This window comes from Electrophorus electricus, chromosome 6 (assembly GCF_041902795.1).
Source record: "Electrophorus electricus isolate QZ-2024a chromosome 6, ASM4190279v1, whole genome shotgun sequence".
NCBI classification, from domain to species: Eukaryota; Metazoa; Chordata; class Actinopteri; order Gymnotiformes; family Gymnotidae; genus Electrophorus; species Electrophorus electricus.
Window position 1 is genome coordinate 27,844,556 of NC_137502.1, and position 13,509 is coordinate 27,858,064.

The 13,509-nt window shown below is 40.1% G+C and overlaps 1 protein-coding gene across 2 annotated transcripts in view; it reads right to left on the reverse strand.

Annotated features, from left to right (window-relative positions):
• scg3 (secretogranin III) overlaps positions 1 to 11,844 on the reverse strand; it is a 17,804-nt gene extending 5,960 nt beyond the window's left edge. Inside the window, exons 1-11 of one of the 2 annotated variants that reach the window (XM_027006673.3) lie at positions 11,365 to 11,844; positions 10,722 to 10,774; positions 10,244 to 10,274; positions 9,906 to 10,130; positions 7,862 to 8,004; positions 7,314 to 7,436; positions 6,927 to 7,173; positions 6,430 to 6,546; positions 4,572 to 4,643; positions 4,182 to 4,292; positions 3,209 to 3,295 (exon numbers count right to left, since the gene is read on the reverse strand). In XM_027006673.3, the coding sequence (XP_026862474.2) occupies positions 3,209 to 3,295; positions 4,182 to 4,292; positions 4,572 to 4,643; positions 6,430 to 6,546; positions 6,927 to 7,173; positions 7,314 to 7,436; positions 7,862 to 8,004; positions 9,906 to 10,130; positions 10,244 to 10,274; positions 10,722 to 10,774; positions 11,365 to 11,461 (1,306 nt within the window). In that variant the 5' untranslated portion in view covers positions 11,462 to 11,844. Of the gene's footprint in view, positions 1 to 3,208; positions 3,296 to 4,181; positions 4,293 to 4,571; positions 4,644 to 6,429; positions 6,547 to 6,926; positions 7,174 to 7,277; positions 7,437 to 7,861; positions 8,005 to 9,905; positions 10,131 to 10,243; positions 10,275 to 10,721; positions 10,775 to 11,364 lie in introns of both variants that reach the window. The other variant, XM_027006672.3, reaches the window with a different exon arrangement.
• Between the last annotated feature and the right edge of the window lie 1,665 nt (positions 11,845 to 13,509).

Genomic DNA, 13,509 nt, shown 5'->3' on the forward strand with positions numbered 1-13,509 from the left:
TAGAGATCTCTCTGAGTGAATGATCTCTATGTGAGTGATCTTTAGAGAGCTCTCTGAGTGAATGATCTCTATGTGAGTGATCTTTAGAGATCTCTCTGTTTGAGAGGTCTCTATGTGAGTGATCTTTAGAGAGCTCTCTGAGTGAATGATCTCTATGTGAGTGATCTTTGGAGAGCTCTCTGAGTGAATGATCTCTATGTGAGTGATCTTTAGAGAGCTCTCTGTTTGAGAGGTCTCTATGTGAGTGATCTTTAGAGAGCTCTCTGAGTGAATGATCTCTATGTGAGTGATCTTTAGAGAGCTCTCTGAGTGAATGATCTCTATGTGAGTGATCTTTAGAGAGCTCTCTGAGTGAATGATCTCTATGTGAGTGATCTTTAGAGATCTCTCTGAGTGAATGATCTCTATGTGAGTGATCTTTGGAGAGCTCTCTGAGTGAATGATCTCTATGTGAGTGATCTTTAGAGAGCTCTCTGAGTGAATGATCTCTATGTGAGTGATCTTTGGAGCGCTCTCTGAGTGAATGATCTCTATGTGAGTGATCTTTAGAGAGCTCTCTGAGTGAATGATCTCTATGTGAGTGATCTTTGGAGAGCTCTCTGTTTGAGAGGTCTCTATGTGAGTGATCTTTGTGTGTGTGCTCTCTGTGAGTGATCTTAATAGATCTCTGTGTGCGTGATCTCTGTATGAGTAATCTCTGTGTGAGTGATCTTTAGAGATCTCTGTGTGAATGATCACTATGTGACTGATCTTTAGAGATCTCTGTGTGAATGATCACTATGTGAGTGATCTTTAGAGAGCTCTGAGTGAATGATCTCTATGTGAGTGATCTTTAGAGATCTCTGTGTGAATGATCACTATGTGAGTGATCTTTAGAGATCTCTCTGAGTGAATGATCTCTATGTGAGTGATCTTTGGAGAGCTCTCTGAGTGAATGATCTCTATGTGAGTGATCTTTAGAGAGCTCTCTGAGTGAATGATCTCTATGTGAGTGATCTTTAGAGAGCTCTCTGAGTGAATGATCTCTATGTGAGTGATCTTTAGAGATCTCTCTGAGTGAATGATCTCTATGTGAGTGATCTTTAGAGAGCTCTCTGAGTGAATGATCTCTATGTGAGTGATCTTTAGAGATCTCTCTGAGTGAATGATCTCTATGTGAGTGATCTTTAGAGAGCTCCCTGTTTGAGAGGTCTCTATGTGAGTGATCTTTAGAGAGCTCTCTGAGTGAATGATCTCTATGTGAGTGATCTTTGGAGAGCTCTCTGAGTGAATGATCTCTATGTGAGTGATCTTTAGAGATCTCTCTGAGTGAATGATCTCTATGTGAGTGATCTTTAGAGAGCTCTCTGAGTGAATGATCTCTATGTGAGTGATCTTTAGAGAGCTCTCTGTTTGAGAGGTCTCTATGTGAGTGATCTTTAGAGAGCTCTCTGAGTGAATGATCTCTATGTGAGTGATCTTTAGAGAGCTCTCTGAGTGAATGATCTCTATGTGAGTGATCTTTAGAGAGCTCTCTGAGTGAATGATCTCTATGTGAGTGATCTTTAGAGATCTCTCTGAGTGAATGATCTCTATGTGAGTGATCTTTGGAGAGCTCTCTGAGTGAATGATCTCTATGTGAGTGATCTTTAGAGAGCTCTCTGAGTGAATGATCTCTATGTGAGTGATCTTTGGAGAGCTCTCTGAGTGAATGATCTCTATGTTAGTGATCTTTAGAGAGCTCTCTGAGTGAATGATCTCTATGTGAGTGATCTACGGAGAGCTCTCTGTTTGAGAGGTCTCTATGTGAGTGATCTTTGTGTGTGTGCTCTCTGTGAGTGATCTTAATAGATCTCTGTGTGCGTGATCTCTGTATGAGTAATCTCTGTGTGAGTGATCTTTAGAGATCTCTGTGTGAATGATCACTATGTGACTGATCTTTAGAGATCTCTGTTTGAGTGATCCCTATGTGAGTGATCTTAATAAATCTCACTATGTGAGTGATCTTTGTGTGTGTGCTCTTTATGTGAGTGATCTTAATAGATCTCTCTAGTGTGAATGATCTCTGCAAATCAGCGCATGGTAACAACAAGAAAGAACATGTACACATAGATAGGTAAAAGGAACGGTGGAAAAAACCACCTTTTGTTTGAACAACAAGTGTCTGTCATCACAGTAACTTAGACCGAGCTAATTAAGACATATGCATATGCATAAGGCACTCTACATAAAGCTTCTTGTCCTTTCCGCTGCTGCCCCTCACCCATTTTAATTGCAAATTTAGACAGACAAAGGAGTCTAATTGGTCTATTGTTTTCCTTCATGTCTGCAGGCCAGCCTATATCCATGGTGAAAATAACCTGCTGCAGAGCCTACTTGTTGGCTGGTTTAGTGTGGACTCAGGGATTACTGTGAGTTTAGACTCTGTACACGGTCCTGAATCTTTAATGTTCAGGGACTGCTGTTATTGGCTTTTTGCATTTCATTAATGGGGGCTATAATTTGCTGTAATATTTTTTAATGAAATGTATGCATATAGCCTGTTGTTTGTGTAACGTGGTGTGTGGAAGTGAGAGCAGGATGCACATGCGACCACCACACACGCTATGGAAATCCACACATCAACCATCACCGGGGGTAGAAATAGATTTTTACGAGGACACAAAAAAGGAAGGAAACAAGACACAAGTGGAGTGGATGAGTGACAGGTGAAGACAGGTGGTGTGGATGAGTGACAATAGGTGGATGAATTTAGACGGGAATTGACACAATTAGGGAGCGGAGACGTAGATGAAAACAAAGAGCATGTGGAATGGTACAAACAAAAGAAAAGGGCCATGTGGTAAGTGGGGCAGGTGAGGGGGCCACCATTACAGTTCAACTGCTGTCTTCACAGCTAAATTAAGCCAAAACGTGAGCACTATTGAAGTACCATTCCTGAGTGCAGGCTTTAGTAGACATTTAAAGCATTTATAAAATATGAATATGTAAGAACATAAGTATAGAATTACCACAGTGTGTGAATACATGACACGTGACAGTGATATGCTCAAGTTTAAGGTTTTTTTTTTACTTTGAATAATTTTACTGAATTTAGATTTCTCTCATATTTTCAGTGCAAAACAGAACTGATGTACAACACAGACTTTTTATGTTGGTTCAGCAAAGATTTAGCAGTTTGAGCCAAATATTCTGGAGGGCCATGTGTATAATCATAGGCACCACTCACCCTCTCTACTCTCCTTCTTATGTTTTTTGAGCCACTCAATGTTCTTCTTGATCGCTGTCAGGTAGTTCTCTGACTGTCCAACATGACCTTAAGGCAGGGAGAGAGAGAGAGAGAGAGAGAGAGAGAGAGAGAGAGAGAGAGAGAGAGAGAGAGAGAGAGAGAGAGAGAGAGAGAGAGAGAAGAGTAGGAAATATCAGAGGGAAAGAGGTCAAGTAGGTTCATATAATGGAAATAAAATGATTAAAAGGTGTATGCATGCATTTATATATATATATATATATATATATATATATATATATATATATATATATATATATATATATATATATATATATATATATATAAATGCATGCATACACCTTTTAATCATTTTAAAACATGGCTGCATCCTGTGCATTATATTATTATATCATAATATATTCTTATATATTCTTCCACATGGAGACACACACACACACATACACACAAGTATGCGCTATCTCTTGTGACCTACAAATGTACTATATAGTGTTTAATGCAGAAAAATCAGTGTGGCAGAGTTAGGAAAATGGATGTGTGCTATACATCTACTATTGTTTATTCCAAATATGGCCAAATTTTCACTGTTATTGTGAGACCAGATAGACAGCAGAATATTTTAGTTAGTATAGTTATCCTGAGTCTAGCACATACACATTACCAATCTAGCAGATTCTGAAGCCCTTTATAAGATGAACCAGATGCGTTAGACCAGGGAACCCTAAACTCTGCTTTTCTAAGCAGTTTGAGGCTCTACAATAGAACAAACAAACACTTCAGCCACCTGCTTTCAGACAAATCCCCCAGGGCCATTCTGTACACAGTAAAAAGAAAGTAAACTGTATCCGATTATATAGACGTGGCGTGCTAATCCCAGGTCAGCCGTTTTGCTCTGATACTGCTTAGTTCATCCTGCATGACACCACTTGCACTAATTCAAGTGGTTTACACTTACTGTTCTCAGCAGCTGCCTGGGTGCCTTTGGTTGAGTCTTTCAGGGAATCATATTCCCGCTGCATCTTGGCGGCCTCTTCCTTTGTGTTGTCATCTTCGTCCACCGCCTTTCCTGGAATGAATGTGAGTAGCGAGTGAGCTATAAATGAACCTGCCCCCATCTGTTCTATGGTGTATACTGATGAATAATGGCCCATTTTGCAAGACTTCACACCAACTGCAATAAAGATGACTCAGAGAGCAGTTAGCAATATGAAATGATTATGAAAGTAACTGCTCCATATTATGTTTCCTTTATTGTTAAGCATGTTAGCAGTCTTTTGGTGTTTATTTGCCAGATTTGTTTACCAGAAAGCGTTTTAACTATAAAGTAACTACTGTGTAGTTTTACCTGAAGGTGGCGTAACCCTGACTTTCCCCAGCTTGTTCTTGGTTTGCATGGCAATCATGGCATCAAGATTTTCTGTGTGCAGTGAAATATTTTACACTGTTAGTGCAAAGCAATTCTCAGATCTTGTTTAATAACAGTGTACTCAGGTTACATCTGAGGTATTAGGTAGACTATTTGTATTAGAATCTGTATCTTGGTGTTTTAAATAGAACTAATATTTATGCCTGAGAGACATTGTGTATTGGTTATTTAATAGAAAATACTGCCTGTGATTTATGGTACAAATATAATTGTATTTGACTGATTGTGCTTTCTTCATAAAAAGAAGTTTCTTAAATACTTTAAGAGATGCCAGCACACACACACACACACACACACACACACACACACACACACACACACACACACACACACACACACACACACACACACACACACACAGATACAGTACGTTGCTCCTGTCCTCCCAGAAGGGCATTACCAGGTAGGGACAGATTAAAGGAGAGTGACAGGTGACTCATCTCCTGATTAAACCTCACCAGATCACCAGCAACCTGTATCCAGGCAACATATGAATCTATTTACACATCTTCCATATAGCCCTGCCTTCATGGCTCTGGGGGTTGTCAGAGTAACCCCATTGTTATCTGTGTTTTGTGTTAGCCCTTGCCTCATTAGGCAGGGATGTGGGAGAATAGATTATACTGAAGCAGGGGCAGACATGGGAGCTGCGTTACTGAGAAAGTAATGAATAATCCTAACCTTGAGACATGAGGGCTGATGTGCATACGCACATATAAAAGTGACTGACTGACTGTGAGTGCCAGTGCATGAAATGAGCTTTCAGATTTTTAGGGTTACATAATTTATTTGAAACGACCCTAATCACTTATCAAAGTGTTACCAAAGTCAAAAACTCCAGGATTATAAAAGCGCATAGAGGGTCTTTTTACTTACCAACCAGAAACTCATTCATTTTATGTTGAGCAAGCTGTTGCACACACAGCAATAATGCTCATATCTCACAACATCACTTATCCCTATGGAAACATCACGTATCCCTATGGAAACATCACTTATCCCTATGGAAACATCACTTATCCTTATGAAAACATCATATATCCCTACGAAAACATCACATATCCCCATGGAAACATCACATATCCCTATGTAAACATCACATATCCATATGGAAACATTAAAATAATCTTATTTATGTCCTTGACAGGTGGGGTATGATCATGCTGACCACAACACTGAAGAAAGAATAGTCCCAATGGCAGGGGGAAGAACTGTATGCATGCATACCAAAGAGTTAGAGCTCTGACAAGGCAAGTATGTTTTTCAGGCACCATACGAAAGAATCCCAGGGTTAGACTTGTCTAACCCTAACCCTAAAACTAATCCATTTCCTATTCCTAATCCCAGTCCTAATCCTAACCCTAACCCAACCATAATCTTAAAACCATCTATGAATTGCTTCTCTTTATGAAACGTCTTCGCACTACCACCACAGAGAAAAACACACACTTCAATACCCTTACTCTAACACTTAAATAAATGGTGCCTGATGCCTTATGTATTTTAGTGTATATCAGATAACTGTTTTCTGCTGCTATACATTAGTGAAGTTCCTTTCTTAGCCAGGAGCTGCTAGCCCAGGACTATTCTGACTAGCAGTGATGTACACATAGAAAGAAGGTACATTGAATAGGTCTGGCTTTGTTTTAATAGTGATCTCAAATCAACCTTAACATCATTTGAGATTCAGATAAAACGCTAACCACTAACAGTTAAAAAGGCTACTAATAATATAAAATAAAATCTAATAAAAAAGGACCCTAATAAACTGCCTCACCCAGGTAGGCGACACCTTCCTCAGGCGTGATGGTGCCATATTTGACCATCATCTTAACGAAGTCGATCAGTGTCTTCATGATGGTAATGAGAGTCTCTCTCTCCTCTCTGTCTTGCTCTGAAATGCAGCCGGAGGTTTGGTTTATTACTGATGAGGCATAGGACTTCTAACTGGAGATTTACAGGATTAGAAGTGATTGATTATTCACAGGTTTAGAAGTGACTAATTATTTACTGGTTTAGAAGTGAGTGACCAGATTTCCTGGTTTAGAAGTGGCCTCCCTGATTATGGCTGGGTGTGAGGATAACACTAATTGTGTATGTGCATTTGTGTATATGTATGCATGTAGAAATACGTGCATGTGTGAGTACATAAAAGCGTATATGCAAGCTTGTGTATCTGTGTGTGTATGTGCATGTGTGCATGTGTGTGCATGTGTGCATGTGTGTGCATGTGTGTGCATGTGTGCATGTGTGCATGTGTGTGCATGTGTGTACCCGAGTCCAAGCTCTTTAAGAGTCTGTAAAAGTTGGGGAAGTACTGGAGATCCTGCAGTCCCTCCTCTGGGCTCAGTTCATTTCTGTCATTGCCTTCACTCACGCCATCCCAGGTGTTATCCATAGCTACCCTTTCATCAGTGTCCCGGCTCTCCTCCTCCCGCTCGTCCTCGTCCTCCTCCTCATCATCATCATCACCAGCATCATTTTCCCCATCAAACCTGCGGCTGGGCCTATCCTCTTCATCCTGGAGAATGTGTGAGACAGACAAATAATTGCTGCTCTATTGGTTTTACTGAATACTGCTCTGTTGGTCTTATTCACATACACACATGCACACTCCTATCCTACCATATTATCTTCTGCAGTGTCTTCAATGTCTCCTACCCTGGCAGCAGGGAAACTAACGCCCAGTTCCTCAATCTCATTTTCTTGGGCATTTTTGGTGATAAGATCTTGCAGGGCTGCAGCCACCTCATGCTCCAGAGTGTCTGCCTGACTTTCAGTTATCTAAACACACAAAAGGAAAGTGTGGAGGTCAGTGAGCATAGGTTGCTGTGTGAGTTTAACTTCAACGTTCAATGAGTAGGAGGTACATAAAAATGAACAGATGTCCTGAAAAAGCAAGGAATGAAAAGATACAGGAGGGCTATGTGTATTGAAAGCACTGAAATGACAGAGAAGGTATATACAGAGTGTATATAAGATGGTTGCAGACTGTGAGCCCCTAATCTGAAGCTTCATACTAAGTGAGAGTTTCATCTAGATGAAAATTGTCAGTAATGATGGGCATTAATGCAGGTCTCTGCAGAGTTATGCTTATATCTGAAAGGCTTCATTATGCACCTTCTGTCACTGACTGAGTTGCTCGTTGAGGATAAGGGGCTTTTAATGGGAAAGTACAGATTTACTTAGGAACCTTATAAACTCCTCACCAGTCCCAGTTTAAGGAGTTTTGAGACAATTCTGTCAAACACGCCTCTGTCATCCTCTTCATAGATTTTGTTGGCAATTTTCTGGACAATGTCCTCAGCTGTGAGTGGTGTTCCATCAAGCTGATGCAAGCTCTCTGGGTCATCTGTAACAGTACACATGACGCCATAATTACTAAAAATAAAAATGACTTTGATTGATGAAGGCCAAAGCTCAAAGGCAGATCTACAGAACCCTGACTAAGATGGAACAGAGTTTGCCCTTGAAGGAACTACCATGTTTTCTCTCTGTCCGAGAGATGTGATGTGTGTATGTGTATGTGTATGTGCGTACATGCATATGTGTGTCTGTGTGTGTTTCTGTGTGTGTGTGTGTGTGTCTGTGTGTCTGTGTGTGCCTGCATGTGCAAGGTCAATTTGTGCATCTGCTTATTGTCAGCATGGTATCTGGCTTTATTTCCTGTGCCCCACCTTCTAACCAGAGACTGACCTGATGGACCTGCTCTGTCCAAGCAGAACCAGGTTGTCTTGTGTAACCTGTTCTGTTTACTGTTTTTTTTCTCTATGAGGCTAAAAATCCAAATCACCAAAAGCTTTTCATCGCATTAGGAAGAGATTTGATTTGTGAATTTCATTTTTTATGCTGTACAGCATGAGTGCCAAAACATTGTTACACCACTCTGGTTCTTCTTCTTCTTCTTCTTCTTCTTCTTCTTCTTATTATTATTATTATTATTATTATTATTATTATTATTATTATAGGCAGCAAACTGGCAAAAATATTTGTTTCAAATATATTTTCTTTGGCTCTTCAAAACTTAATTAATGCTAAATTTCTGTTTCTTCACACATGCATCTACAAAGAGAAGTACAGAAGACACTTAAAACTGTAAAATTCTATCTTAGAAAGTAAAACTTAATATTTAAAATGTACAATTTAAAATGCCAGAGTGCCAGAAATCATGGCATCTGGCAGGGAAGCATCCCAGGCTGCTGGAAAAAGAAATACGCAAGATCGCTGGACTGTAATTCCACACTGACATCAGACTGAAACCTCCACAGCCTTCAAGGCCACTGTGTCCTCTCTCTCGTCCCCTGCAGAGATCTTTGAGCTCTTATTACATTGCAGATGCAGCTTCCTGAAAATCCCCCATTACATGAAACACCACGTGGCTCCAGCCAAACAGGAAGCTTCACAGAAACCACACACACACTCCTCCTTATTCATCTGCTTTATATTTTCATTCTTTTCTTCTTTTTTTTTGCATATATACTACAATGCCAAATACTGTACTGTACTGGTTTTGCTTGACTAAAACAACTTGGCAAAGTAGACACCATTTCTTCCATCATACAATTCAAAGGTTTTTTCGGGACTCGGGTGATTAAGGAGGTTGGATTTATCTGCACATGTTCTAATGCTGTGTTAGAGATCAAAGCAAGCTTTCGTCAGCCTTTTGGTAGAATAGCAGCTAGCTCCAGCTGTTACAGAGTTCAGGGCAACGATGTCCACCGCTAGGATTAGGGATGGGGTTTAAGGTTAGGGTTAGTGATATCTAATCCTAGAGCTCTGAGCTGAAAGCAGTAAGCTTGATTTTAGACTAATCATTTTTCCCCCATTGTTTAGCAGACAATACCATTCTGTGTGGTTGTGTATGTACCAGACACCCAGTGACAAATCAGCAAGAATTTGTTTAAATAGTCATGTTAAAGGACTAGTAGTTGAGGTCCACAGGCTTGGAAGAGTGCAAAAGGGTTTAAGAGGTTTAACAATCCAAATGTCTTAAACAGCATACAGTAATCAGATTATTTTTTCACTCCCATAGAAAATGTCACTTACAGCATCAATCCACTTCCTACAGCATTAAACATCACCACCCGCACACACGCACATGCACACACACACACACACACACACACACACACACACACACACACACACACACACACACACACACACACACACAAACACACACAAAGTGTGCTTTCTAATTCAACTCTTAATTAAATGTACTTTGCACTGAGCAGTGGTGAATATAGATATTACCTTGGTATTTGCTGACCATCCCATTCTTGGTGGAATCATAGTCATCTGCCAGCCTCCTGGTCTTGGTGGAGTCAGCCTCATCAGAAATGTAGTGCTCAGCTGTCAAATCTGATCTTGGTGTTTCGTTGTTTGACTTTTTAGATTTCTCAGCCAGTGACCTCAAAAGAGTGATGTCATCACTGTCTGTGTTGGACGCGGTCTCGGCCAGCTGAGTGGGTTTGGATTCTGAAAGCAAAACATTAGCTGAAAATGAGTATTTGCCTGGAAATCGTAAGATTTAGTGACTGACAAGTATTTGCTAAAGGTTTTGATTGTTTTGACTGATTGGGGCTACTCACCTGTCTTACTGACACTATCTGCCTCTGCTATCTGTTAAAGAAACATTTTGAGCATTTAAGCCCATTGTCCACCAACTGAACATTCATTCATTTCTCAAAAACTTTGTAGATTTGTGTACCACATTATGGCACAGAGTGGAAGTGGAAGATTAAATTATTATTATTAGAATTAATATATACGTTATAATAATAATAATAATAATAATAATAATAATAATAGGCATATTTTTACTACAGATCTGTTAAAATGGGACACAAGCATAAAATGTATAATTAAAGAAATAAAATAAAATAACAAGGCAACATAAAGCATAAAGCATAAATTCAAGGGTAATAAACCACACACAATTAATAAAATCTATCAAAGCACTGACCAAAGTTTAACCTTGATTTCAGAACCAACCCTGGAACCTAACAACTATAAAAGAACGCTTCTATATTGTTGTGGATTTTCTTATTCCAAACTAAGTGTGCCTACCTGCTGCCATAGGGGTCTCTCCTCGGTCAGCTGCCTGTTGTAATCTGTTTTATCTATATTAAGAGTCGAATACACAGAGTTTTCTTTAATACAAAGAATTCGCATTAATGCAGGCATCCGATACCTTGAATGTACAAACACAAGTAAATTATATCTGAAAGACAATTAGGGCAGTTAATACTTTTAGGTTTTACAGCTACTGGGCATATAAATAATCATATAAATTAATTAATGGATTAAAAAATGTGTAACGAAATGAAATTTATATCGGAACATCAGTGGCACATTACTTGAATGTCCACTTGCTTTTGCATAGCCATCAGTTTCAATCTGGAATGACCAATCTGATCATAGAGGTAATCCGATTACGGGACAAAAGATTAAACTGCGCCATCGACATGTAATGTGAGCAACACAACAAAACAAATCTTATCATCATTCTAGACTTTTTTTTAAATGATTATGATATTGTCTTAAAAATCGCGTTCGCTTTGAGAACACTCTGGTTTAAAGCCGCTACTTACATCACATCCAATATACAGCCGAACTAACCCAACAAACGTGATATAAGTATTCAATTATCCGAATTACCTAGTTATATAATCTTTGAAAACCGTAAAAACCGGTGACAACTTGTATTTACCATTCATTCCGGCTGGTGTAGGAAACGCTTCCATGAAGCAAAGAAGCACAGCAGAAATCTGGAGCATGAGGAAAAACGCCACGCTCTTTGACGCCATCCTGATCGGGGTTTATCGGATATTATGATGAGGCAAACGTCCAATAGTTCGTCTCCTGGTTATTTTCTTCTCGAGGTTATCCTTAGCCTTTTCTTAGCGGTTTTGGTCGTCTAACTCCTCTTGTGCCCACCTCCGTAGGATGAGCGCTTTGCGCGTTCTAGCGCCTCGGTTCAGTGCACGCGAGCTGTGCGCCGCGGTGGAGCTGTTACGTCCCCGCGGTGCTGAAAATCAGGCCGCGTGCTACAGTTCAAGCTGGAGAAGCTTCTGGGAGCACTCTGGCCGCATGCACTTGCTTTCTGACAAACAGCGCGCAGAATAACGAGCCTCGTCTACCGGTGGAGTAGGAGTCCGACGTGTACAACATCCGCCCATGTGCGTACAACCTGCGTCACACGGTATATCTTCAGTGGATGGAGCAGCGGCAGTAACCACTGGCTAATAAACATCTAAATGAGACGCTTTCCGTGACATAATAGACGTTGGCCACACACTCGCATTTATGAGCGGGCTTGCTTCATTACACCGTTATCGCGAATCTACTTCATTTTCCCCATAAGGATCAGACAGGCTATCCTGTAATGTTTGCGCTATAAGACTGTAAATGCCATTCGCTAGACAGGCCCGCGTTTGTTTTCATGTTTCTGATAAATGCTTCGAGAACCGTGTGTTCGGCGTTTCCCACCTCGGTTTACTTCATGTAATGTTAACGAGCAGTCAAGTCAAGTTAAATGTCTTTATACCTTTTACAACAGTTGTTGTCACGAAGCAGCTTTACAAATGTCCGAGTAAAAGCCCTCAGTGAAAAGCCAAGGGTGACAGTGGCAAGGAAGTGAGGAAGAAACCTGGACAGGAACCAACACTCAAGGACGGGGCCCATCCTTCTCTGGCCAACAATGGACACTACAATATTAACAATATAAACAATAAAGAGCAGAATAAATAATGAAAGAGAAAAATAATAATAAAAAAAGGAATCAATGTCTATTCCGGATTCTAGAAGTCCTAGTCTGGTCCCGATGGTGTGCTCGTGTCCAAAACCCATCCTGCATAAGAACGTCCAGCTACGGCGGCACAGCTACAAGGAAAGAGCCAGAAGGAAACACTGGCATGATGGTTCCCTGGAACATCAGCACTCCACCGCTCTCAGTCAACAAATTTGAGTGACAAAAGAGGGGTGAAGTAACAGCATCATGACATCCCAGTTTAGCACAACTCTCAATGCCCATGGACCCCCAGATCGACACCTTTACCTAAGATGGGAAGTAGTTAATAAAATGCCTAAATGTACAGATAGGTTTTCAGCCTAGCCTTAAATATTGAGACTGTGTCTGAGTCTTGGAGATTTACAGGAAGGTTATTCTATAGTGTGGGAGCTTTATAGAAAAAGGCTCTGTTCTCTGCAAGTGTCTTGTGGTTGCAGGGAGACATTTGTAAAGATGATTAATGTTGTAGAAATAGTTTTGTGTTGTCAGAAAGCCAGAGAAACATAACGATATCAGTCATAAATTAATTTCTTCCGTTCCTTAATTTGTCCACCTACTTTCCAGTTGTTGTTGTTTTTTGTTTGTTTGTCTACCTCTTATCAATTATACATCATATTTTAGGTGAAATGTCTTAAACGTCTCTGTCTTGGTTCGGCTAGCGGTCATTTAAAGCCCAGCGGAAAACTGATTGGTTTATGCCGCCCTCTGCCGGTGAGATGAGAGAGCTGCTTTTATATCACCAAATATATTGACACGACAGTAAACAAATATACTGCAGCTTCAGAAACGGCTGCTGACTTGAGAGTAAATGTCACAAAGTCAAACTGTCAATGCTTTTCAATATAATTTCTATATAACTTTAAATCACTTAATTTAATGAGATATAGGAAATGTGGAGTTGATATCTTGCAGGATTGTTTTGCTTATCTGCTTATCTCTGTTGTTTGGGTCATTTTGGTCATAATTTTGAAAGTTGGGATGGTTTTGAAATGCTTCTATATGAAAAGACTCACAGTAGATCACACAACCAAAGAAAAAAACCTGGCATTTTTTACCTTCCCTGAA